This window comes from Physeter macrocephalus, chromosome 4 (genome assembly GCF_002837175.3).
Source record: "Physeter macrocephalus isolate SW-GA chromosome 4, ASM283717v5, whole genome shotgun sequence".
Taxonomy (NCBI): Eukaryota; Metazoa; Chordata; class Mammalia; order Artiodactyla; family Physeteridae; genus Physeter; species Physeter macrocephalus.
In genome coordinates this window covers 60,308,320-60,335,464 of record NC_041217.1, presented here as the reverse complement: position 1 = coordinate 60,335,464, position 27,145 = coordinate 60,308,320, and the positions used below count along the sequence as shown (strand labels likewise).

Here is a 27,145-nt window from a genome sequence, read left to right as displayed (position 1 = left end):
TCTTCATAACCAGAGTGCAATAGTCAAAACCTGAAAATTAACATTGGTGCAATACTACTCACTAATTAAAGGCCTTATTTGGATTTCACCTGTTTTCCCACTAAAGTCCTCAGTGGAGTGTTCCAGGATTCTATCTGTGATCTCACACCACATTTTGTTATTTTTACCTAGCCTCCTGCAATCTCTAAAAGAGTTTTTTAGTTTTTCCTTGTCTTTTATGACCTTGACATGTAAGAAGAGCATTAATCAGTTATTTTAGTGTATGTCCCTCTGTCTGGTTTTGCCTGATAGTTTCTCATTATTGGACTAAGGTTATCCATTTGGTGGGGCAAGAATGTCACAGAAATGAGGTTGTGCCATTCTCCATGTATCATATCTTGGGGTTCATGGTTTGATATGAATCTTATTACCGGTGCTGTTCCTGATACCTTTTGGGGCATTAGCACCCTTTGTCTTTTTACGCTTGTAAGAAAGAAATGATGTACAGTTTAACCAGGCTTTATTTGAATTAAAATATTATAAAAGAATAAGAAAAAGAAGAAGAAAGTTCTAAGACCGGAAAAGTATACAGGTCAGCCCCTTGGAATGGCCCTCTGTGTATACACCAAAGATTGAGATTTTAATGACCAATCGGAGATATTTTTAATGTAGTCACATGCAAATAAAGCTCTTCATTGTTTAAGTATGCTAGTCTCTGTTTATCATGTCCTGGATATTCAAAAGCATACACCCTGCCCTTTCTGTTGAGAAATTACATTCAAAGGACCAGACAGCCCTCAGAATAACCAAAAACTTCTCTTTTTTTTTTTTCAATTTAGGTTAATTTCTTAAAACCACCCCCTTCTTTTAACTTTGAAGAATTTTTCACAAAGTGTATGGCTTTCATGGATTATTATCCTTCTAGTGACCACAAAAGTAAGTACCCTCTATAGACAAAAGCCTTTGCCTCTACAATTGGTCAGTAGGGTCTTATACCAATGCCAGGGGCTCCATTACAAGTGATTGGCCTCCTCAGTACAGCTCCCAGTCCCAGCAGCACACAAAAGGGACCTCCTTCCCATTCCCCACAACCTTCTTCGGGTCCTCTACCTCTCCCTTGGCAATGACTCCTTCCCTCATCGTCCAAACATTTGCAAGTCTTCTCCATGATAAAAGAAAAAAATAAAACTTCTATGAACCCTACTTTTCCCTTCTAACATTCACCACCAAACTTCTCAGAATAGTAATGTATATGTCTCTGCCTCTTCTTCTGTCCTCTCATTTATTTATTCACCTACTAAGCATTGATTACATGCACCTCGGAGGTGAGGGGTCGTGTGTTCACCTACTTGTCAGTCTTGAGCCCCTGACATCTAGCTTCTGTCCATTTCTCCTGTCTACTGAGACTGTTTATGTCAAGGTCACTAATAACCATCACCTTACCAAACCAGCTGACCTCTCTTCAGGCCTCATACTAGGTGCTTGGCTTTAGATTACTCTCTTTTTCTGGATACTACCTTCTCCTCTTTCCTTGCTTTCAAGAATATTCTTTCCTAGTTTTGCTTTTACCCCTCAAACTACCCATTTTCAGTGCCCTTTCTATTCCTTAAATGTTGATGATTTCAGGGCTCTGTCCTTGACTGTCTGGTCTTCTCTATTCACCTTTTGTGAAACCATTCATCTATGCTGGATTTCCCCATGACTCCACAGGGCTGGGACTAGGGTGAGGAAAGTAGGACAATTTAGGTGATACAAAACAAACTTTAACACTTCATGAAGTAGACAGTCTTCTGCAAAATGGTGCGGAGGGCAAGAAGCTTTTATAGGGTAAAGAATAAAGGAAGAGACAAACAAAAAATATCTGATTGGCTGGGGTCATATAGTTAGTCTTGTTTGGGGTGAGAAGGCCCAGAGTTGGCTTGGCATTTGGGGATTGGCTGACTAGATTATTGCATTTCTGGTTAAGAGGAGCATTTACAGGGAAACAAATGTTATCTAAGTCTTGGTTTGCTGACATGGCACCCTGGGCAGGGAACAGCTCCATCTTGGGCCTAGAAATTTATTTCAACATTGTCTAAATTCTATGCTACTTATCTTTCCCTAAAAACCGTTTCTTCATCCAAACGAGAAACTTCAGAAACATCTTTGAATCGTTTTTCTTTCTCATTATTTACGTGTAGGTCTTGAATATTTTGAACATCACAAGTAGTAGACTGTAATTTTACAAAACTGCTGTAGGTAATGGGGTGGGAGGGACACTGAGGGGAACTGCAAGAAAATTGACCAGGAAAGGCCAAGAACCCAAAAGCTCCAAAGATGGAAAAAGTCTGGTGACACTCCTTGAGTTGTATCCCATCCCAACTCCTAGATCTTAATGATGCCTTCAATAAAGAGCTTCTTCTGGCCTTATTTTGGTCACTGCAATACTGCAATGCAATTCTGGTGCTAACTACCTGGAGTTAGCACAGATAGGTGGAGTTCTCCGTAAGACTCTCCTTATTTCAGACACCAGCTGCAAGCTCTGAGATCACCAGGCCACCTGCACTTCTAACCAATTGGCTACAGATCCAAGGGTTCCCACAATGCTCTCAGGTTTAATAAATAATTCACTATAGTTCAATATTCACTATAACTCACAGAACTCAGGAAAGTGCTATGCTTATAATTATGGCTTTATTGTAAAGGATACAAATGAAGACCAGTGTTGTATTTATCTCTAGACACATAGGGTGAGGTCTGGGAGAGTCCCAAACATGGAGCTTCTGTATCCTCAGGACACATCACTCTCCCTGCTCATCAAGGTATGATTACCAACCAGGGAAGCTCACCCAAGCTTTTGGGGTTCAGAGATTTTATTGGTGTTTAATTAAGTAGGCATGTTGATTGAATCATTGGCCTAGCAATTGAACTAAATCTCCAGTCCCCATTCCCTCCTCAGAAGTCCTGGAGGTCAGGCTCTAATCACCTGGCTCAAAGCCCCAACCCTCTTATCACGTGCTTGGTCTTTCCAGATAGACCCCTATCCTGAATCATCTCATTAGCATAAATTCAGGTGTGGTCCAAAGGGCCCACAGTGAATAACAGAGACAATCCTATTAACTGGGAAATCCCAAAGATTTAGAAGTTACTCTCAGGTACCAGAAACGAAAACCAGCCAAATTCTTTATAAGTTTTGTCTCCATAACCACTGCCACCATAATGGTCTAGACGTTTACAACTCCTGCTCTCTTCTTGAGCTCTTTGCCTTTTTCCACAGTCTATTTAATGTCATTTCTTGTTAATCTCCAATATTCACATGGGGCTCCAGGAAGGCTAGAGTAACATACTGTGCTCATTCTTGACTTTAACCAACTTGGTTCCCTCTGCTAGGAATGCCCTCCTCAATCCTTCTAGTAAAAAGCTGTAAGTCATTCAAGATTGAGTAAAATTCCTAGTTCTCCTTTGAACCCTTTTCAGATTAAACCAGTTCGTCTAGGCCCCTGCTTCCTCTGAATCTCTCTGGTCTTTATAATCTTTTAGCCCATTTGACCTTTTTTCTATTTAAATTTTCTAAAAATATCATACTTGAATGTCCATAAGTCAGTGCCTCCAGGAAAAAGTCCAAGTTTCCTAATGACTTTTTTTCCCCACACAGTGCCTAGCATGGTCCTTTAAATAGACTAGGTTTTGAATATATTCCATAAAGACTTTAAAATTAAATTTTCTTCTTAATTTGTATCCCTTTCAGACTCGTTGTTATTTTTCAATTATTTTTTTTCACATTATCATTATTTTATTCCCTGCTAAAAGCCTATCATCCTTTCTTTCTCCCTCAATTTTTGATTTCGTCAAGCTCAATCTTACCACCTCCTATCAGTCTATTTTAGAGTATGGAACTATCAACCATTACAGTAACAAGAACCATAGAGATAATGAAACCCCAGTGCTTTTTTTCCCCGGGACAAGGAAGTAGGAGTCAACCAGGGCAGTGAAGCGACTTGTCCAGAGTCACACAGTGAGTTGGTATCCAACCTGAGATCAGAAGCCAGTGTCCTGAATCTCACTTTTGCTGCTCTTTCAACTCTGTCATCCCCTACATTCTGTCACCATTGTCCTCCAATCACCTGTGGCAAGACTTTTAGGCCAAATATGGAGGTGAAAGTCTCCTTAAGTTCTGAAGCGTGATGACAATTAGAACAGGGTTTTGAGCTACACGCAACTGAATTTTGGGAAACCCGCAACTTCTGAGAACTTCTCATTGGATTTCCCTTGACCCTATTTGCCCACTAGGTAGCCCAGAGTGTTCCTGACTGAACAGTGAAGACCACTGCCCAAGGGAATGGGGACTGGGAGGTGCCTCTCTCTAGCACTGCAGAGCCAAGCTTCCCCTTCTGAGCCTGCCCCTCCTTCTGCCTCATAGACCTCCTGAGGCTTGCTTGCATGCTGGAGTCCGATCCTGAACTGGAGTTGTCCCTACAAAAGTATGTGATGGAAAGCATATTGAAACAGGTATTTTCATATTTTAATTTATTGGCTTTTGGTGTGTCAGGGATCTTGGACAACTGTTAAGATCAAGAAAATCAGTAGCTTGTAAAATGTTTCATGGAAGTAAAAAGAGGTGGGGCTGACATTCTCCATTCCTAGGTGACTGAAAAGTTTATTGTTCACATCAGGATACTTTTAAGAGTTAAAGGGGCATTATTCATAATTACACTGTGACAACAGGCGTAAACTAGGACTGTGTTGCCTTACACAACTGGGCAAACTGAAACTGTCCCAAGCATATAAGAACATATGGTTACCCTTTCTATAGGCCACATAGCAGAAAGACATCAAGTGAGTGATACTGTTTCTCTTAAGTCACTTGAATTGGATCTTAAGCTTTGAAAGTTAATGCAGATAATTAGAACTCTCAGAACTACCTCCAGCCCCCAGAGTTTTCCCTTTGCATTTGCTTAGATCTAGGTTCTCTCAAATGCATTAATCTGTGCAAATTGTAACTGTTTCTGAGCACTCACCATATGCCAGACACTCTACTCTTTCTTTCTTTCTTTTTTTTTATAGCCTACATATATCTGAACTACATTTATAGCCAAGTGGTTCACCTTTTTTTTTTTAATATTTATTTTTTTGGTTGCACCGGGTCTTAGTTGTGGCAGGCGGGCTGCTTAGTTATGGCATGCGAACTCTTAGTTGCAGCATGCACGTGGGATCTAATTCCCTGACCAGGGATTGAACCCAGGCCCCCTGCATTGGGAGCTCAGAGTCCTATCCACTGCACCACCAGGGAAGTCTCTCTACCCTTTCATATATTTATTCTTCACAATCCTTGGCAGATATCTTTATCCCTTATATGTGAGAAAACTGAGACCCAGAGGATGCCATGAACTTTCCTGAGGTTGTAAAGTAGGAAATGTGGCTAGGATTTGAACCCTGTTCTCTCTGAACCCTACATTTTTTGCACAGGCTATACACTGCCTCTAATATATGGCTGTTTTAATTCTTAATCCCATTAAAATGCAGTTGTGCCCTAGAGGAAATCTTTGTAGGACAAGCCTGATCAGTGGGCAGCTGCCTTCACAGTGTGGGCTGAAGAGCTATCAGAATGCACCCCTCCACATTCTGCTCAATTTAGAAACACTGCCTTTGGTGGCTGCAATTGTTCGACTCTTCAAGGTTTTTGAAGCTCAAGAGAGCCAACCCCTCTTCCCCTCCCTCCCTCTAAGAGATATAACACATTATGCTTCTTCAGCTGTTACCAGCTGAGAGCAAGGTCTACAGGAATGGGATATGTGAGACTCCGTGAGTCACTGTGAAAATTGTGGGTAAGAATGATGAACACCAGCTGAAGATATAACAGCTAAGGGGGATGAAAGGAGGCAAAAGAGAAACCTTTTACAGCTTTACCAAGGCCTGTCCCTGCACTTCAAGAACAGAGATGTGGGGACCTCCCTGGTGGCGCAGTGGTTAGGAATCCACCTGCTGATGCAGGGGACACGGGTTCGATCCCTGGTCCGGCAAGATCCCACATGCCGCGGAGCAACTAAGCCTGTGTGCCATAACTACTGAACCTGCGCTCTAGAGCCCGTGAGCCACAACTACTGAGCGTGCGTGCTACAACTACTGAAGCCCGGACACCTAGAGCCTGTGCTCTGCAGCAAAGAGAAGCCACCACAATGAGAAATCCACGCACTGCAGCAAAGAGTAGCCCTTGCCGCAACTAGAGAAAGCCCAAGCACAACAATGAAAACCCAATGCAGCCAAAAATAAATAAATAAAATAATTTTAAAAATAATAATAATTAAAAAAATTAAAAGCACCCCTAAAAATTCAAGGTAAAACAAAACAAATGAGAGTTGTAGGCATATAATAGAAAGATATGTTTAAAAAAAAAAAACAGAGATGTGGTTGCATTTTCCAAACCAAAACTCAGAACACATGGCCTGATAGAATAAATTTTTAATTATTTAATTAATTTTTTTATTTAACATATTTAAAATTATGTATTTAATATTAATTATTGATACTTATTTAAGAAATTCATTTGAAAACTCAGAAAATTATCATATTGGTGAGTTAGAAATTATTAAATTATCTTTTATGAAAAGTCTCAAATTACATGAAACCAGGACTGTCTCAGCCTGCAAGATTCCCTATACACAATTGGCTGCAAGATTCCCTATACACAATTTCCTCTTTCATCCAGAAGATGTGTTTCATATAGCCAATGGAGAATTTGACACTTTTGTGCTATTTGGGGGAGAAAAAAATGCAGTGATTCTCCCCCATTGGTTTGCTATGCAGTTCATTTAACAAAATTCAGGGCTGATGATATAGGCAGGGATAATTTGGGAACACCCTCCTTTCCTTTCCCTGTGCCTGTTGTGGATAGACTTAGAGAAAAGATGGGAGCTGAATGAAATATACCACCCCAAGAGGCAGGCAAATGTTATAAATGGAATGTTGGACTAGAAGTCTGTAGATTTGCATTTTTGTTTGCTACTGTTTCCCCATGTGACTTGGGAAAATTATGTTATTTCTCCATCTCTCAGTTATCTAATTAGTAAAATGGGCATAATAATGCTGATTTTATTTCATTTGAGGATAAATTAGGATAGAATAGGAAAATATTCTGGAAGGTACCTTACCATGAAAATATAAGGTTGAATTACATAGCATGCTATTCTTATTCCTACATTGTAAGGGAGCCAAAAGAACAGCAGTCTTTTTTTTATTGTGATGGCTCATATTGGCATGAGGGAGCTAGCAGTTGGGGAAGGGAGTGGTGTCTGGCCAAAAATGAGCAGGTGTGTAGGATCCCATTGGAAGAGATTTTGATAGGCCATTCCATTTCCATCTTTTTTACTTTAGGTTGCCTCTTCTGTGTTGTACCTCCCAACTTTGATAACTTCAGCTTCCCTAGAGAATCTCAAAAGGCTAGTTCTAGCCCAGTGATAATTTTGGGTGTAGGGGTGATATTGGGAGGAAAGATGCACTGCCAAAGACACATGTTAAGGAAAGCTTCCCTCTAAATTGCAGATTGATGACAAAAAGCTTCGGGGTTATTTGTCTGAGCTTCGCCCAGTGACTATCGTGTTTGTGAACCTGATGTTTAAGGACCAAGACAAAGCAGAAGTCATAGGCTCAGCCATCCAGGATGCCTGCGTGCACATTAATTCTGTCCTGAGGGTCTTCCGAGGCCAAATCAACAAAGTCTTCATGTTTGACAAGGTACATTTCCCACTAAAGGTGTGGGAAACTACCAATAATTTAAGGTTAGCATTCATGTCTATGGACATGGGGGAGAGGGAGGGAATAGACACCTTTAACCTAGAACTATCAGTCTTTATTCATAGTTATAATTACAACTTACATGGTGGATATGACACTCATTATGTGCCAGGCATTGTTCTGCACACTTTACATATTTTACTCATTTCTCCTCGTGACTACTCTAAGAGGTAGGTACTGTTCTTATTGTCCCCAATTTACAGATGAGGAGGTTTAGGTAGAGATGAGGATACTGAGACAAGATGAGATTAAATGGTGGACTGGGATTCAAACCCAGGTAATGTGCCTTCTTCGTCTGTGCTCTTAACCACTGTGTTCAACTAGCTTTCACTATACATACGTATATCTGCAACCCAGGGTATAATCCATCTCCCAGAGATTTTAGGTCAGGTTTCTAGTAACCGTCATACCCCAAAAGTAATTTCCGATAATCTCCACCTGCCATATGTACACTTCCAGTTCCCCTTTCAGTTTCTTAATCAGTTGGGGTGGGTGGGTGGTGGGTGTCACATCTAGCGCTCAGTGTTTTCAATCTGCTCTTATTCAATTCAGAGAAAAATGATGTGATAAATTATCACAGAAGTGCTCATGAGAATTGACTCCCCATCTCAGGTGTTTCTGTATCTTAAGAGCAGGGCACTCAATTACTGCCCCACACTCATTCATTCACTAATTCAGTAAGCACTTATTGAGCATTTCATAGCCACTGAAAGCTAGGGCTGCAAAGATGGGTAACTCACACACATTGTCCCAGAACCAGGCAGAAAGAACAAATTCTTTTTTTTTTTTTTGGTATACGGGCCTCTCACTGTTGTGGCCTCTCCTGTTGCGGAGCACAGGCTCCGGACGCACAGGCTCAGCGGCCATGGCTCACGGGCCCAGCCGCTCCGCGGCATGTGGGATCTTCCCAGACTGGGGCACGAACACGCGTCCCCTGCATCAGCAGGCGGACTCTCAACCACTGCGCCACCAGGGAAGCCCAGAACAAATTCTTCGTAGGAAAAATAAACTCTGCGCTTCTGAGGGAGTGGGGTCCTCCAGCACAGTGTGCTCTAGTACTTTCTTCCATATTCATTTATGAGTATCATCAGAAAAGAGCATAGAACCTAAGAGAACAGTCTTCGGTGTCTAACAGACACTCCAGACAGTTCCTGGAGAGACAGTTCCTGGCTCCAACAATTCCCAGCTGTGTGACCTTAGCAAGTCATTGAACTTCTCTGAGACTTGGTTTGTTCCTGAGTAAAAATAGGGATATTATTTAAATGGAGATAGTATTTGCCTCAAATGATTGTTGGAAGTTTTAAAAAATATGTGTGTGAAACGCTTGTTGCAATGTCTAGTTCACGTCAGCACTCAGCAGATGGGAGATGCTAGTCTCACTGCCAGCGTGAGACCTTCCCAAGACACTAGGCAGAATTTCCAGGCAAAGCAGACCCACCAGTGGCCCCAAAGGGGCTGCCCTCTAGTCTCTTCACAGACCTGGATTCAGGGCTCCCCTCACACATCACAACAGAACCCAGCGCCAATTAGGATTTGATTCTTGGTCAGCTTCTTTTCGGAGAGGGTTGAAGAAATTGAGGCATTTTACTGTTCTTTTGCATTTTATCAGGATATAACATACATAGACTCAAATTTTTAACTCATTGGGCTTTATGCATTGTGCCCTTTTCTTACAGAAAACAGTGTCTGAGATCATTTTTTAAGGGACTGGTAGTAAAAGTGCCAAGTTTTAGAGTTTACTCTCTGCTGAAAGAGTTAACTTTTTGGGAGAAAAACCACTCCCAGCTTAAGCCTTTATCCTTAAGAAAAATGAATAATAACAATATCTGAAAAGAACTTTAGAGTTTATAAGGTATATGTGTATATATGTGTGAATATGTATATATAATAATATTTTCAGTAGCCAAACCAACCTCAGCAAGTCTAGGTTATACCCATTTTCAGATTCATAAACTGAAGTTCATAGAGTGTAATTGACTTGTCCAAGTTTCTACACTTGGGAAGTGGCCTGAGAACACAGATTTTCTGATTCCAGAGCTGGTACCTTTTGCTCTGTGCTGCTTCTTGGCCTTAAACTTAGTACCTTGCAGCCCAAGACCTTGGCCACGGGAGAGAGTAGAGGAGGGTGCACACAAATAGCTCAGTACAACCCACTATCTCTGGAGCAAAAATAAGCTCCGCTCAGGCTCAAGCCCTACTGTTGATGAGGCACTAGAAGTTACATGAAGTCTGCTAAAAATAAAATGGGTGTGAGTGAAATCATGATGAAATTTGTTTCAGAGAGTGAAAATTGCTGCCCAACCTCCACTGGGCCTTCTAGCTGGTCCAGTTTAAAGCTGACTGTCCACCAGCTGTGTTTGCTGATTCTCTCCCTCACAGGGCTGCTCCTTCCTCTGTGTCTTTGGTTTTCCTGGGGAAAAGGCACCTGATGAGGTCACTCATGCCTTGGAAAGTGCTGTGGATATATTTGACTTCTGCTCTCACATCCACAAGATCCAGTGAGTGTTTCCAGACCCTGATTCCATCTGGTCCCTGACCCTGTTGTAGGATATGGGGAGATAGGACAAGTGTCAGGGAAGAGGAAGGCAGGAGAAGGCTGTCTTTGCCTGGGTGCCCTTATGTCTGCATTCATTACTCACCTAATGTACAGGTAGGGTGAGCAAACCCAGCCCTGACGCAGTCAGACGGGGAATGGTCAAGGCCAGGTGGAGAAAGGATACTCCTAAAAAGTCCAAATGTACCAGAGAGAGTCTAACTGAGTTGTCTTTCTCTACTCTGGCTTACTTTCTGGTAGAGGTCGCACTCCCAACTATGATGGAGACCTGAGTTGATTTTTAATAACTAGGAGATAAAGTAAGTCCTTGGGTTGGAAATTTATGTATTGATCTGGCCTCAAGATGATCCACTGAGTAAAACTGTCAAGATAATGTTTACCATCCTCAACCCCGGCTGTCCAAGAGCCCAGGGCCCTCAGGCTCCCCCAGACTGAGCACCCCAGTGACCCTACTTGCAGCCCACTCTGGTCTACTCTAAACAGGTACCACCCCTTGCCCTAAATATTCCACCTTCTCAGCCTCTAGTCATCTGTATGCATTAGCAAAGTTAGCTTTCGGTGCCACACACTGAGTTACTTCCTTTCAAAACAATGACCTTGTTCTTTCCAGCAATCACAAAAGATAGTTAAAATTGTTTACTCAAAGTCATTCTATATTGAAAGTCCATTTGGGGTGATGAGCTTATTTTCCAGAAAAATAGCTCAGATGAATACTTAAAAATAGGAAAAAAGTGAACTGAGTTATCACTTCTAAGAACTTAGTTCTCTGTCACAAACTGCCCCTCCTTTACATCTCCAGGCCATGTACAATTGCCCTAACCTAACTACAAAGGGAAGAGAGTTATTTCTTGAAAATCCTTTCCCACCCCTCCCCCATCCCATTCATCACCTTGTCCCCACCCTCCTTGCCTTCTCTGTGCTCATTGTCTTTGTCTCTTTCCTCACAACTCTCTTTCTGCCCGGAGCCAGCACTGTTTCCATCGGCGTGGCCAGCGGGATTGTCTTCTGCGGAATCGTTGGACACTCTGTGAGGCACGAGTACACAGGTGTGCTGGGCTAACTTATCTCCATCTTCCTTTCAGCAAACACTGTGCCTTGCCACTGGGCTTGGTGGGAGGAAAGACAAAAATAAGTGAGACGTGGGCCCTGCGTTCAGAAAGTTTACAGTCTTCCAGATGGAACCAAGCCATATAGCTTTGCCCCTTGACAGCTCAATGATTGCAAATATGCATTTCTGGGGCTATGATTGAGTATAAGAAATATGCAGTCATTGGAGGGGAGACATGGGGGGCCATAACCTCGTGGGACGATGGGCCTTTATGTTAATTTTCTGTTCACATTAAACAGTTCCTCCTCTTAATTCCTGGGATAGGTTAGGACTGCTTCTTTTTTTTTTTTAATTATTTACTTTTGGCTGCTTTGGGTCTTCGTTGCTGCGCACGGGCTTTCTCTAGTTGCGGCAAGCGGGGGCTACTCTTCGTTGCAGACGTGGGCTTCTCATTGCAGTGGCTTCTCTTGTTGCTGCGCATGGGCTCTAGGTGCGCAGACTCAGTAACTCTGGCTCGCAGGCTCTAGAGCGCAGGCTCAGTAGTTGTGGAGCACGGGCTTAGTTGCTCCGTGGCATGTGGGATCTTCCTGGACCAGGGCTCGAAACCCTGTCCCCTGAATCGGCAGGCGGATTCTTAACCACTGTGCCACCAGAGAAGCCCCAGGACTGCTTCTTAAAAATTATGAATATTGGCATTACTGATAAATAGTACTAATCTCAAAAGGATATAGTAAGTAGGTGTTATCTCAAGATTTCACTGCTTTTTCCTTTTCAATCCTATTACGGTTTTAAATGTTCAGAAATAATACATCTAAAATACTGAATACATATAAAACTGAAATAGTTATGTCTGAAATGATACGCCGTCTGAGATTTTCTTCAAAATAATACAGGGGGGAGAGTGGATGCTAATGGGGATGGAGCGGGATTGGCCACGGGTTAATGGTTTTGGGGACTGGGTGATGGGTATATAGATTCATGATACCATGCTTTATTGCATTGTCAAATTTCCCCATACTAAACTGTTTTTAAAAAATGAATTTTTTTTTTTTTTTTTTTTTTTTTTTTTTGCGGTACGCGGGCCTCTCACTGTTGTGGCCTCTCCCGTTGCGGAGCACAGGCTGCGGATGCGCAGACTCAGCGGCCGTGGCTCATGGGCCCAGTCGCTCCGCGGCATGTGGGATCTTCCCGGACCGGGGCACGAACCCGTGTTCCCTGCATCGGCAGGCGGACTCTCAACCACTGCACCACCAGGGAAGCCTAAAAAATGAATATCTTAATCAGGAATATTCAAGTTTATGTCAAAGTGCAACATTTAATACCTAATTAGTAGTATTATTAACTGAGGGCTTACTAGCAGCCCAGCACTTCTCGAAGTTCTTTATGTGTATTAACTCATTAATCTTCATAAACTACCCTCTGAGAGAGGTACTATTATCAACCCCATTTTACAGATTAGAAAACTGAGGCATGGAAGAGTTCAAGTATTTTGCCCAAGTAATTTATATACAGTAGTTAGAGGTAGAGCTGAGATCCAAACCTGCATAACCTGGTTTCAGACTCTGTGCACTACAGTGTATTACCTCTTACAATATCCCCTAAACCAATCCTACACACACCCTCCTTCCAGCCCCATTTACTCACCCTTAAAAAATTAAATGAAGGCTCATACACAGGAACATGCAGACGCAATTGGAGATCACTGTTCCAGGCCCAAGCTTGTGCTTATCTCTCTTGCAGCAGAAGATCGAGTTTACCTCATCTGAGGGCCCTCAGGCCCTGTCCACCATCACACTTAACAGAATCGTCTCCATATTCAGGGTCCTGCTATCCTTGAGCAGATCATCCCCTTAGCCTCCCAGGTGGCCAGATGCGTTAACTCCCTATATATTCTAAAATAGCCATTGGCTGAATCTGGGTAGTTGAAAGTGAGATTGCTGTGTCATCCATAAGAGGCAAAGGGAGTAAAGGGTAACAGTGCCGTTTGGGGACAGTACGCCTCAGATTACACTCAGTTCAATGGCTGTTTTTTCCCAGCTCTTTGCCTTTCTCTCTCCTTCCTATTATAGTCATTGGTCAAAAAGTCAACATAGCTGCCAGGATGATGATGTACTACCCAGGAATCGTGACCTGTGACTCCGTCACCTACAATGGCAGCAACCTACCAGCCTACTTTTTTAAAGAGCTTCCAAAGAAAGTCATGAAAGGTGTTGCAGATTCTGGACCAGTGTATCAGTGTTTGGGCCTTAATGAGAAAGTGTGAGTGTGGGGCATTGCTCTTGCAGTACTTTTTAGTAAAGAAGTAGGACAATTATGATAGCAAAACGACAGGTCACCCATTTCAGATTCAAAGCCAGCTCATGAAATTAAAATCTCTTCCTTCCCAGACCAAGGCCCAGATTTCAAATTCCTTCATCTTCCTCTATCCTGCTGATAGTATAGCATGGTGGAAGATCCCATTCTACCCCCAGTTCTGAGACTATGAGGGTAATTCTTCAAAGGTTGTGTAAAGAGAACAGAGAATCCCCTCATTCGAGTTTCTATTTGGACCCAGATGGACCCAATCACCAACCATTAACTATTGATCACGTCAACTGTGTGTCCAGGCATTGACAGGGATTGCTCCACCTCTAAGTGTTTAGTGAAATACATTCCCTCAAAGCCCAACTTGCTCTCACATTGGGGCTTAAAACCCCTCAGTATCTTCCAATCATTTTCATGATAATTTTCAAATTCCTTGCAATGACATACAAAGTAACCACCTGCCTTTCCTACCTCATCTCCTCCTGTGCCCTTTCCTCTGGGTGGGGGGCCAGAGGGCATTCTAAGGGGATCATCTTCCCTTTCACTCATTCCATCCCCAGTCCCCTAGGAAAACCACAGTCAGTTGTTTTTTTTTTAAACATCTTTATTGGAGTATAATTGCTTTAAAATGGTGTGTTAGTTTCTGCTGTATAACATAGTGAATCAGCTATATGTATACATATATCCCCATATCCCCCTCCCTCTTGCATCTCCCTCCCACTCTCCCTATCCCACCCCTCTAGGTGGTCACAAAGCACCGAGCTGATCTCCCTGTGCTATGTGGCTGCTTCCCAGTAGCTATCTATTTTACATTTGGTAGATACACTACCAAATGTAAATATGTCAATGCTACTCTCTCACTTCATCCCAGCCTACCCTCCCCACACCCCATGTCTTCAAGTCCATTCTCTACGTCTGCGTCTTTATCCCTGTCCTGCCTCTAGGTTCATCAGAACCATTTTCTTTTTTTTTTTTAGATTCCATATGAAATTTGTAGTGAGGTGGATGGACCTAGAGTCTATCATACAGAGTGAAGTAAGTCAGAAAGAGAAAAACAAATACCATATGCTAACACAGTCAGTTTTTGAAATCCAGCTCAAGGATCTCCTCATCTCTGAAGCTGCCTTTGGAAGCTACCCAGCCCCAGCTCAGACAGTTTAGCTGTTTCCTCCTCTGTGTAACTCTATAGCACATGAGAACATTCATTACACTCATCACAATCACAGACTCGATGTGCCTTTTCACCTACTACACTGGGAACTTTTTGAGGACAGTGATTATTTCTTGTTCATTCTTATATCCCCAGTGCTTGGTAGGCATCAGTAATGATGAATAAATGAATGAACAGCATGGAAAGCTCTATATGGTAGTGCTTGGTGGATGGAAAGTGAAAAGGTATTATTCTTTATACTAGCAAGCTAGAATCTAGGTCTTAAAGGGTCAGATAACAGAATCGGGGCTATAATTGGTTCAAGAAGTCTTTATTATTCATCTTTGTATTCCCAGGGCTCAGCACTGTTCTTGGCATGTGTAGATCATCAATAAAATGCTGTTCAAATAAATGAGTGAATAATAATTTTTGTGAGCCCTTATTAAATATTAGGCACTTTACCTCAATATCAACTATATGAGGTAGAAACAAACTAATATTAACTCTATTTTATAAATTTAAAAACTGAGACTCTGAGATGTTAAATGACTTGTCCATAGTCATAAATCTAGTAAACAGTTGAGCCAAGGTTCAAAATGCCACAATAATGCTGCATTATAGTCAACCACAAAACCTCAGTTGTATACAACAGTAAATTTTTACTTATCTCATGAATATGTGGGGTTCAACTGATCTTGGCGGATTTGGATGATCTTGCCTAGGCTTGTTCACATGCCTGGGGTTCAACAGGTTGTTGGCTGATCCAGGATGACCTCAGGTGGGATAACGGGGAATTTTGGCTGACATAACTGGGACAGTTTGACTCTATGTGTCTCATCTTATATTGGCATGTAGTCATGGCAATATCAGAAGATCAAGAGAGAGCAAGCATTTTTCAAGCCTCTATGTCATGTTTGCTAACATCCCATTGGCCAAAACATTCACAAGTCTGAGCCCAGAGTGGGAGGACACTGCAAAGGTACAGTACATAGCAAAGGGCATAGATACAAGTAGGGATGAAGATGTGGCGCCATTAATGCAGTCAGTCTACCACAGAAACTACCTACTGTTTCTGAAACTACCAGGACTATCTGATCCCAAAGCCTGCCCTCTTTATGGTTTCTCTATACTATCTCTGCAAATAAGAGACTATAGAAATACACATACAAATATGAACAGGGCCTGGTTCCTGTCCTGAAATCTAATGAGGAAGACAACATACACAAAATTAGGTGTATATTACCTAGGAAACTTTGGTATGTGCTATAACAGAGGCATAACAAGGTAGTATGATAGTATAAACAAGGGAATGAGCCATTTGTCTAAAAAGGCCCCTTCAAGAGATGATATTATGCAGGGGGCAAACATATGCCCCTGGCCTAGTTTTAGATACTGACTCTGTCACTATCCTCTGTCACCACTAGCCATGGGATATTGTTCAAGTTAAATTCTCTGTACCTCAATTTTCTCATTTGTAAAATGGACATAATAATAATAATAATACCTTCTTAATAAGGTTTTTGTCAGGAGTAAAGAAAATGATACATGTACAGCACTTGAAACTGCCAGGCACATAGCATGTGTTCCACAAAGGTGAACTATCATTGTTTGAGCAATTGGTAGAATCTTTCCATGCTGTGAGACAATATAACACATCTAACTGTATTGGGTCCCATACTGAGTGTCTGGTTTCCCTAGAAAAGGGTCAGTTCTACCAATGCAGACTCAACAAGCATTTTTTGAACAACGTACCAGGTGCTGTGGTAAAGGCAGCTACATAAGTTGTTTGGAGACTCTATTACCAGGTAAGAACTTCTCCTTTCCCTTCCTCTTGGCATCTGCACCCCTTGATAGACCCCTTGATGACAGGGGATAGATTCCTGTTAGAGACTGAAAAGGAGGCTTTCGGGGAACTAAGAACTAGTCCCTCTGGATCTCAGTAGTTCCCTGTTTTGATGCTAACATCTTTTCTTTTCTTCTCTTCAGCATGTTTGGGATGGCATACCTCATCTGCAACAGAAATGAGGGTTACCCTTTGCTAGGTAGGTACTGAGCCTTGATTTTTAAACGTCTTTATTGAACTATAACAAAACATACAGAAAAGTACACCAATGATAAGTCTTCAGCTTAATGAATTATCACAAAATGAATGTATAATCACCATCCAGGCCAAGAAATAGAAAAATAACAGTACTCTGGAAACCCTCACATGCTTTATCCCTCTCCCTTTACCCAAAGATTTCTAACACCCTAAATTACTTAGGCCTGTTCTTAAAATTTATATGAATGAAATCATATATTGAGTAATTACGTAAGCCTTCTTTTAATCAACATTACGTTATGAAATTCATCCATATTGTTGGATGTAGCTATAATTCATCCATTTTCATTGCTGTGTAGTACTGTTGGCCCTCTGTATCTGCAGGGTGTGCATCCATGGATTCAAACAACCACAAATCAAAAATAAAAATGTTTTTTTTAATTCCAGAAAATTCCCAAAAGCAAAACTTGAATTTGCTGCACACCGGCAACTATTTACATAGCATTTACATTGTATTTGCTATTATAATCAACCTAGAGATGAGTTATAAAGTATACAGGAGGATGTGTTTAGGTTATATGCAAATACTACACCATTTTATATAAGGGACTTGAGCATCCACAGATTTTGATATCCCCGGGGGTCCTGGAACCAATCTCCTGTGGATACAGAGGGATGACTATATTCCCTTTTATAAATATATAGCAGTGTATTCATTCTGCTTTTGTACAACATCTGAGTTGTTTCCAGTTTGGGTTCTTATGAATAATACTGCCATAAAGATCTTTGTACAAGTCTTATGGTGAACATATGTATGCATTTCTGCTGTTGAGTATATATATAGGAGTGATACTGTTGGGGCAAAGGGTACAATTTTGGTAGATAGTTTTCTTAGTCTTTATAATTTTAATAATTCTGTTGGGTTTATAGTGGTATCTCACCATGGTTTCCATCTGTATTTCCCTGATGTGGTTGAGCGCCTTTTCCAAATATTTATTGGCCATTTGGAAATTATCTTTTATAAAGTGTCTGTACAAATCTTTTGTCTATTTTTCAACTGGATTGTATTTTTTTTTATAGATCTGTTGGAATTATTTATATATTCTGAAAATGGGTCCATTTGTTTTTACTGTGTGTAACTTTTCCCATTCTGTGCTTGCCATTTTTTTTTTTTTTTTTTTGCAGTACGCGGGCCTCTCACTGCTGTGGCCTCTCCCGTTGCGGAGCACAGGCTCCGGACGCGCAGGCTCAGCGGCCATGGCTCACGGGCCCAGCCGCTCCGCGGCATGTGGGATCCTCCCGGACCGGGGCACGAACCCGTGTCCCCTGCATCGGCAGGCGGACTCTCAACCACTGCGCCACCAGGGAAGCCCTGTGCTTGCCTTTTTACTCTATTAGTGATGTATTTAATGAACACAATTTTTGATTTTAATGAAATCCAATTTATCAATCTTTTTCTTTATAATTAGTGCTTTTGTATACTGTTTGAGAAATCTTTCCTCACCCAAAAGTCATGAAGATATTTTTCTAGATTCTCTTCCAGAAATTTTGTTTTACCTTTTACATTTAGAGCTATGATCCATCTGGCAGTGATGTTTTTGTGAGTCTTGGTGAGAGAGACCCTGTCATAAGAAAGCTAACTCAAGACAATACAGGGAAGTAGACATAAAATGAGGTAGAGAAGAGATCCACATGAAGATTGGCCTGTGGATTCTGAAGGCAGCCATTTCAAGTAACACTTGTAATTTCCTTCTGTTAGACTTGAACATCCCTAAAAGTATCATTATAAATTAAATCTCGGTCATAACTGTGTTAGGGCAATTGAGAAGAGGCTCTGTCCCACACCTTGGGGGAATATTAGGACAGAATCTTGATGTCAGCAGAGCATGAAAGAAGGCAACATTTCCAGAACTTCAAAGAGCACTTGAGCCAGCAGCAATGCCTAACTTTCAGTGCATTCAGGTAGTTTTCAGAGTCTGCAAGCACATCACTTCTTATAAGTCCAGATCCCCAAACTCTTGAAGGCTAGAAAGGAGAAGGAATGCGCACTCTCACCCTCCTCCGAGGCCTGACTTTTTTTTCATCCTAGGATATGCTTGTTGTGATAATGATTGACGGTAAATGGAAGTCCTAACCCCCTTTCTACAAAATTGAGGACTCAATATGACAGACATAGTAGAATACATTGCTACAATATGCATATATTTCTCAGTCTGGTCTAGTTGCCTTTGTTTGTTCGTTTGTTTTCTGTGTGTGTGTTTTGTTTTGTTTTTCGGCTGCTGCTGAGCGGCTTGTGAGACCTTAGTTCCCTGAACAGGGATTGAACCCAGGCCCTCAGCATTGAAAGCGCAGAGTCCTAACCACTGGACTGCCAGGGAATTCTCTCTACTTGCCTTTTTGCCCTGATTTCACCAGTATAAGGTAAAGATCAGGCCCACATATCATTCCTTAAAGCTATAACCAAAAACAGACTGTCAGAGGTTAGGAGTATGGGAAATACCCTTCTTTTACAAGAGTGCCTGTAAATGAAATTGTATATGCTAACTGATAACAAAACTAAAATGAACAAAAAGTGTTCTTTTAGGGTCAAAAATGTGTACAACAGTCTCAGATATTAGGGCCCTGTTCAAATAGAAACAAGGTATGCATACTTCAAGGCAAGTTGAGTTAACCTCATTTTAGAATCCACCTAAAAAGACAATCAGTAAGTTCCTACCTGTATGTGTTCTATACAAATAGAACATAAAACAGCTAGAAGTTTCTGCTCTGCAGTCTTCTGGGCCTTATCTTCTAAGTTCCTGTGTAAACTTTAGACCAAAGAACAATACTACACATCTCACAAAATTGAAATTCAAATGCGTTTTCAGAAAGGAAATGTTTCACCTAAAAGAAGCAATATGGTCTGCAGAATAATTCTCACTAAATCTTACCCAGAAATTTACATTTCCAAATAAACACTCAGCTTCTTTGTATAAAACATCTAAACTTAGAGTAGTGGTCTTGGTTTTCAATAGACTTTAGCTAACACCTAGGTATGTATTTACTCTATCAATGGATAACAGAATGGGCCCTCCACAGTGATCTGTCCAGCAAAGAAGGAAGAGTCAACCCTGATTTGGTCTCCAGCTCTTTTGACAGAAATTACCGTTCTGCCAACTCCTTCCTGTCCACCCAGGTTTCAAAGACTGTAGGCTGAGTTTCAGATTTCAGTCAGGGCATCCTGTTACACATATTTAAAAACACATAAGAAAAATAAGAGCGATAGGGTTGTAACCCAAGATGACTTTTATTTTCTTCTTTTCCTTTTTTAAGTTTTCTATATTTTCTACAGTGAGCATGCATTAGTTTTATAATAAGGAAAAAAACCTATAATTTATTTTTACTAAGAATTTAGGTTGTTCTTATGATAGAATTAATCTATATATGAGTTTTTTTTAAAGCAAATTGAATTTTTTTTATCACTGTTAATACTTTTAGTAGCCCTGAGATAAGTATAATTTCTCATTTACAAGGAGCAAGTTTCCTTCACAGAATCGGAAATAAAAAATTTTTATCCATATTGTTCAACATGGGAACCCTAACTTTAATAAGTTGATTTCCTAATGTAATAATCTATAGTTACTTCTAGTGTGTTACAGAAAAAGGAAAAGAAAACAGGCATTAGGGTCAGATAGCCCTGGTTTAATTCCTGGTTGTATAATTTAAGCAAATCTCAGTTTTCTACACTAAAATTAAACGGACATCATAATGAGCATTATAAGAATCCTTTCCCTCACAGCTTGTGGGAATCAAAAAAAACCAAACCAAACCAAAACAAAACAAAACTGTAAAACCACACTGTTAACTGGAAAGTTCTAGAGAAAGATTTTTTAAAATTTTAAAGTGCACAGGACCTCAAGAAACTCCATGAACAATGCCATGGAAATTCCAAGGGTATTCTTAGAAGCTGTATCACTATGTGCTTTTTTATGTTTCTAGACTATTTTATGTTGATTGGGTTTGCTCCCTTTTTAAAAAATGAAAATAACAGGACGCGATAAGGAGATCAAATACTTCATGTGTACTATGAAGGAATTTTTGATATCTAACTGCAGCCGAGTCCTGATGTACGAAGGATTATCGGGATATGGGAAAAGCCAGATACTAGTGGAAATTGAGTACCTGGCCCAAGGTGGGAACCACAGGTGAGTGTCTTGCAGTGACCATTTTTTTGTGAATCCAGAGAATCCTGACATCCTTAAGAGTTTCATTTGTTTCAGTGTTCCTCTCCTTTATATAAGTTGCCTTATGTAAACTATCCACAATCTATCAGTTATTATTGGGTGTCATGCCCCTTGTGCTAGATAAGTAATTAATGATAAACCTATCGAACTGAGAAAATAAAAGATGGGCTGACCCCTGGAGATCCTGATTTAATGCCAGGACGGGCTTGGACATTGATATTTTTAAGTTTCCTGATGCACAGTTTGAGAACAACTGGTATAAATGTCTCTTTGGGACAACCCATCTCATGGAGGTGGATGGTATGGTATTCAATAACAGTGATGATGACCAAGACAATGGTAATGGTGTCTCACATCCCTTCACCATCTAACCTAAAGGCTTTAAGGGGAAAATTCTTATTAATCTTATTTTTAGCTGTGTTTCTACTCTTTTTTAATGTCAGGCTGAGAAAGACTAGTTTTAAAATATCTTTAACATTGCTGAGGGGATAATTCAAAATAACCAGAAGACACTCATTTATTCCATCACTTACTGAGTACCTACTATGTTCCAGGAACTAAGTGCTGTATTAGTTTGCTAGAGCTACCATGACAAAGCACCACAAGCTAGGTGGCTTAAGCAACAGAAGTATATTGTCTCAGTGTACAGGAGGGTAGAAGTCCAAGATCCAGGTGTTGTAAAGTTGGTTCCTTCCATCAACTGTGAGGGACAATCTGTTCTGTGCCTCTTTCCTAGCTTCTGGTGGCTTGCTGGCAGTCATTGGTGTTCATTGGCTTGTAGAAGCATCACCCCGTCTCTGCCTCCATCTTCACATGATGTTCTCCATGTGTGCTGTGTCCCAAAATTTCCCTCTTCTTTTTTTTTTTCCCACTGCCTGGCTTGCAGGATCTTAGCTCCCCAACCAGGGATTGAACCTGGGCCACACCAGTGAAAGCACCGAGTGCTAACCACTGGACCACCAGGGAATCCCCCAAATTTCCCCTTCCTATAAAGAGACAGTCATATTGGATTAGGGGCCCACCCTATTCCAGTATGGCCTCATCTTAACTTACCTAGTTACATCTGCAATGACCCTATTCCCAAATAAGGTCACATTCTGAGGGCTAAGACTTCAGCATATGAATTGGTGGGGGGGAGGGGTGCATAAATCAATCCATAACAAGTTGCAAAGCCTTGAAGATGAATAATATCTGGTCCCTACCTCAAGGAGTTCTCACAAAAGAGAAGGAAAGAGAGATGACAGTAAAAATAGAATGTGATGAGGACAGTGATAGAAGCACTCAATAGAGTTCTGTAAAAGCTAAGAGAAAGAGGGGTATGTCATCCAACCTGAGGGCATCAGGGAAGATTTCCAGGAGGTTACTCCTGAGCTGAGATTTATAAGTGAACAGGAAATGAGGGATTAGGAGGGACTGTGAGAAGTGATAACACTCCAGGCCGAGGAAAGCAAAGGCATAAAGAGAAGAAACAGTTGGATGTGCAGGGAACACTCACCGGTTTGTTGTTGGTGGAGGGTAGACTGCTGGGCAGAGAGTGGCAAGAAATGACAATGAGGGCTTGGAAAGGCTTATATGTCACATGAAGGAGTCTAGACTTAACCTAGACTTGCATCTACCTAGGTGCTTCAGGCTTCTATAAAGGTGATGCATTCAGAGAGTCTGGGCGCTAGACAAGGGTAGTAGTATGCTGTTAGGGAGTATAGGTGAGAGTATGAGGGCCTGAACCCAGGCATTGGTGGTAGGGCTAGAGAAGAGGGGATAGCTAGGATACATTTACAGAGCTTAGAAACATAGTGGAATAAAGGAGGGTATCTGAAGCACAAATAAAGAACAGCTTCCAGATAGCTTGGGAAATCTGTCATTACAACTGAATATGAAGAGTCAGGGCTTTCCTTCAACCTTTATTGTTTTCAAAAAATATATTTTAAAACTCTAATTCCTGACTTTCTTATAAACAGGACTATTGCTATTGCATTGACTAAGATCAGCTTCCATCAAAATTTTTATACCATCCAGATACTCATGGCCAATGTACTAGGTCTGGATACTTGCAAACATTATAAAGAACGACAGACCAACCTTCAAAATAAAGTCAAGTCACTGCTGGATGAAAAGTTCCATTGTCTTCTTAATGACATTTTCCATGTGCAGGTAACTAGCTAGCGTTAGACTCCTGTGAGAAATAGTGAAGGGGCAGATGGGGCCACTCCTCCCTGATGCTTTATGATTTTGCATCTCTTTGGCCTTTATTATCCTCTTCTTTTCTCATCTGGAGCATCCAGGTGGTAAAGAAATGGCTCTCAATCCTTGAATGAGCCACCTTCCTGAGATATATTGGTACCAGACTCAAGAAGACCCAACTAGCCACCTGCTGATTCATTTCTTTTCCACCTTCCCATCATAGCTATACTCTGCTCCCACAGGTGACTGCCAATGCAAAGACAAGAATGTGCCCTGTTCTTTCTGGTATCTATTAGATTCAATGACATAGAGTATTAGAGCTGGAAGGGATGCTATGGATTACCTAACACATGAGCATTTTAAGGCACAGAACAGTAAAGTGAATTGCCAGAGTCATACAACTAGTAGTTCCCTCTGCTATTTGCCCATAGTCAATATTCTCATAATTCTTTATACAGTTCCCTATTTCACGAGAGGTTTCCAGTATGAGCGCCGCAAGAAAGCAGAAGCAGTTGGAAGCGTTGTTTATGAAGATCTTGGAGCAAGTAAGAGCGTCTATGGGTCAAATAATGGGGAGGGGGAAACTGGGCATCTCACCGCAAAGCCAGGTGGCCTCAAGGGTTTAGATTCCAATGGCAAGGACCTTTGAAGTCTGTGAAAGCTTTAACCCAAAGTGTTTCATTTTCCTCCATCCTTCCAAACCTCAAGCTAAGAGTCTGTCCAGAATTTAGCTGTGCTTGAAAGGAGTCCTTTAACATTACTCCTGGGAGTTTGGCCTTGCCTTAAAACCAGTCCTCTTTTTCTCTCCCTCTGTATGAGATGCAGTCTATCAAACTGGTTATGTATATAGGCTCTGTAATCAGTCTACCAAGGTTTGAGCCCTTAGGCCTATCACTTGCTACCTGGGTAACCTTGATCAAGTGACTCAACCTGTCCATGCTTTTACTTTACCTTCTATAAAATGAGGAAATAATAGTACCTAGCTCACAGGGTTGTAAGATTTAAATGACTAGATTATGTCATTAGAATAGTGCCTCTTTCATTGGAAACACTAAACCAATGTTAACTTTTTCTCTCTGAGTAATATCATGACTGTCCATTATATGTTGATGATCACCAACTTTATATCCCATTCCTCAGCTCTCGTATAAGTACCAAAACCATATTTCCAAGAACTGTATATTCCAGTTGGATATGGGGACTCACATTCAGTTCAGTGTCTAATACTAAATTCATTTTTTTTCCTACTTTAGTGCCCTATCTTCCTCATCCTCATCCTGACCCTTGATTTAGTTAATAGCAAATTCATTCACACATCATTTAAAGTTATCTTTGCTCCCTTCCTCACCAGTTGCCACATCTTCTACATTTACTCAGTTGACAAGTCCTACCATGTCTACCTTAGACTGATTCTGGAATCTCCCCGTCCTCTGTTTCCTACTGTAGTTCAGCCTCTTTCTCTTCCTGGATTATTTCCATAGCTTTCCAACTAATCTCTGTGCCTCATACCAATTCACTCCACTCCAATTCATCCTCCATACAACTGCTAAAGTGTATGCAGATCGTGCCAACCTGTGCTTTCTACTATCCAAGTAATTCTCAATACGAATGAGATAAAAGCCAAAAGACTTTTTTTTTTTTAACCTGGAGAAATGCTACTCATCATTCAATGTCACTTCTTCAGTGAGAACTCCCCCAAATCACAAGGCATGACTAATTCCTCTTCTGCTGTGTTTCTGTAACACTTTGAACATATTTCTTATTGTATTTTTCATACTGTATTGCAATTTGCTACTTATATATGTGTCTCTTCCCCTCAGGAGGTTGTGAGCTTCTTAAGGAAAGGGAGCATCTCTCTCATTTTTGTATCACTATTGACCAGCAGAGTGTCTGTCACATAATAAATAAACAATTCAAGTTTGTGGCATTGTGTAAGTTTATAATACAACTTCCTTCTTCTCCACTGCAGGCAAATAAGGCTATATCAGTAGTTTCTAAATGTCAGGCTTTGGACTGTTTGCATCACAAGTATCCAGGAAGCTTCATAAAATATATGGATTTATGAATTCTACGCCAAATTGAAAAGGGCCTGGTTTGGGCCTAGGAATCTGTTTAGTTGTTTGTTTTTGTTTTGAAACTTCTCAGTTGGTTCCGATCCACAATCTCGTTGGAAACCATGAGTAAAGCTGTGCTTTGACTCTGTGCTAGGACGACAATCTTTGGATCATTTACTATCAGTATGACCTCGGGCAAGTGGCTTAACTTCTCTGTGCCTAAATTTTCTCAGTAAATAGATTCAATAGTGCCATCTCCTATGAATGTTACAAAGAATTTTTTTTTTTAATTAAAAAAAATTTTTTTTTGGCTGCATTGGGTCTTTGTTGCTGCACACGGACTTTCTCTAGTTGCGGTGAGCTGGGGCTACTCTTCTGCGGTGGCTTCTTTTGTTGCGGAGCACGGGCTCTAGGCGCACGGGCTTCAGTAGTTGCCGCATGTGGGCTCAGTAGTTGCGGCACTCAGGCTCATTAGTTGTGGCTTGCAGGCTCTAGAGCGCAGGCTCAGTAGTTGTGGCAGACGGGCTTAGTTGCTCCACAGCATGTGGGATCTTCCTGGACCAGGGCTCGAACCCATGTCCCCTACATTGGCAGGTGGATTCTTAACCACTGCGCCACCAGGGAAGTCCGTTAACGAAGATTTTAAATAAGTTAATTTATGAAAGCACATCACACAGTGCTGGGAACATAGTAGGTGTAGTGTAAGTGTTGGCTTTTTTCACATCAGAGAGGACCTGATTCCATCTCCTCATTTTATTTTATTTTTAATTAATTTTTATTGGAGTATAGTGGATTTACAATGTTGTGTTAGTTTCTATGTTGTGTTAGTTTGTTGTGTATAGCAAAGTGAATCAGTTATACATACATATATATATATATATATATATATATATATATATATATATATCTCCACTCTTTATTAGATTCTATTCCCATATGGGTCATTACAGAGTGTTGAGTAGAGTTCCCTGTGCTATAAAGTAGATTCTTGTTAGTTATCTATTTTATATATAGTAGTACATGTGTATATGTCAATCCCAATCTCCCAGTTTATCCCTCCCCCCACATTTCCCCCTTTGTAACCATACGTTTGTGTTCTACATCTGTGATTCTGTTTCTGTTTTGTAAATAGGTTCATTTGTACCATTTTTTTAGATTCCACATATAAGTGATATCACATGATATTTGTCTTTCTCTGTCTGACTTCACTTAGTGTGATAATCTTTAGGTGCATCCATGTCGCTGCAAATGGCATTATTTCATTCTTTTTTATGGCTGAGTAATAGTTCAGTCTCCTCATTTTAAATGTGAAGAAGCTGGCGCCATTGATGTACTATTGAATTCATGTAGGTTTTTTGGTTCCTGCTTTACTCTCCCCAATTCACAAATAATTCACTGACAAGGCTATTCTATGACTAAAACTCACATTTCTAACTGCCCCGTAGTTTTTATTTATTTGTTTGTTTGTTTGTTTGTTTATTTGGCAGTGTTGGGTCTTTGTTGCTGCGCGGGGGCTTTCTCTAGTTGCGGTGAGCGGGGGCTACTCTTCGTTGCGATTCGCGGTCTTCTCATTGCGGTGGCTTCTCTTGCTGTGGAGCACGGGCTCTAGGTGCGCAGGCTTTAGTAGTTGTGGCTTGCAGGCTCAGTAGTTGTGGCTCATGAGCTTAGTTGCTCTGTGGCATGTGGGATCTCCCTGGACCAGGGCTCGAACCCGTGTCCCCTGCATTGGCAGACAGACTCTCAACCACTGCACCACCAGGGAACTCTCTGCCCCGTAGTTTTAAAGATATTAGTCAAATACAAAACAAAACAAAACAATGGGATGCTAACCCCTATTCATT

At 41.1% G+C, this 27,145-nt stretch overlaps 1 protein-coding gene across 1 annotated transcript in view; it reads left to right on the top strand.

Annotated features, from left to right (window-relative positions):
- ADCY10 (adenylate cyclase 10) overlaps nucleotides 1-27,145 on the top strand; it is a 90,576-nt gene that overhangs the window by 6,864 nt on the left and 56,567 nt on the right. The window contains exons 6-15 of the mRNA XM_024116686.3: nucleotides 819-915; nucleotides 4,379-4,467; nucleotides 7,498-7,689; nucleotides 10,129-10,247; nucleotides 11,273-11,349; nucleotides 13,421-13,610; nucleotides 16,792-16,847; nucleotides 20,877-21,030; nucleotides 23,028-23,220; nucleotides 23,709-23,795. Of these exons, the coding sequence (XP_023972454.1) occupies nucleotides 819-915; nucleotides 4,379-4,467; nucleotides 7,498-7,689; nucleotides 10,129-10,247; nucleotides 11,273-11,349; nucleotides 13,421-13,610; nucleotides 16,792-16,847; nucleotides 20,877-21,030; nucleotides 23,028-23,220; nucleotides 23,709-23,795 (1,254 nt within the window). The remainder of the gene's footprint in view (nucleotides 1-818; nucleotides 916-4,378; nucleotides 4,468-7,497; nucleotides 7,690-10,128; nucleotides 10,248-11,272; nucleotides 11,350-13,420; nucleotides 13,611-16,791; nucleotides 16,848-20,876; nucleotides 21,031-23,027; nucleotides 23,221-23,708; nucleotides 23,796-27,145) is intronic.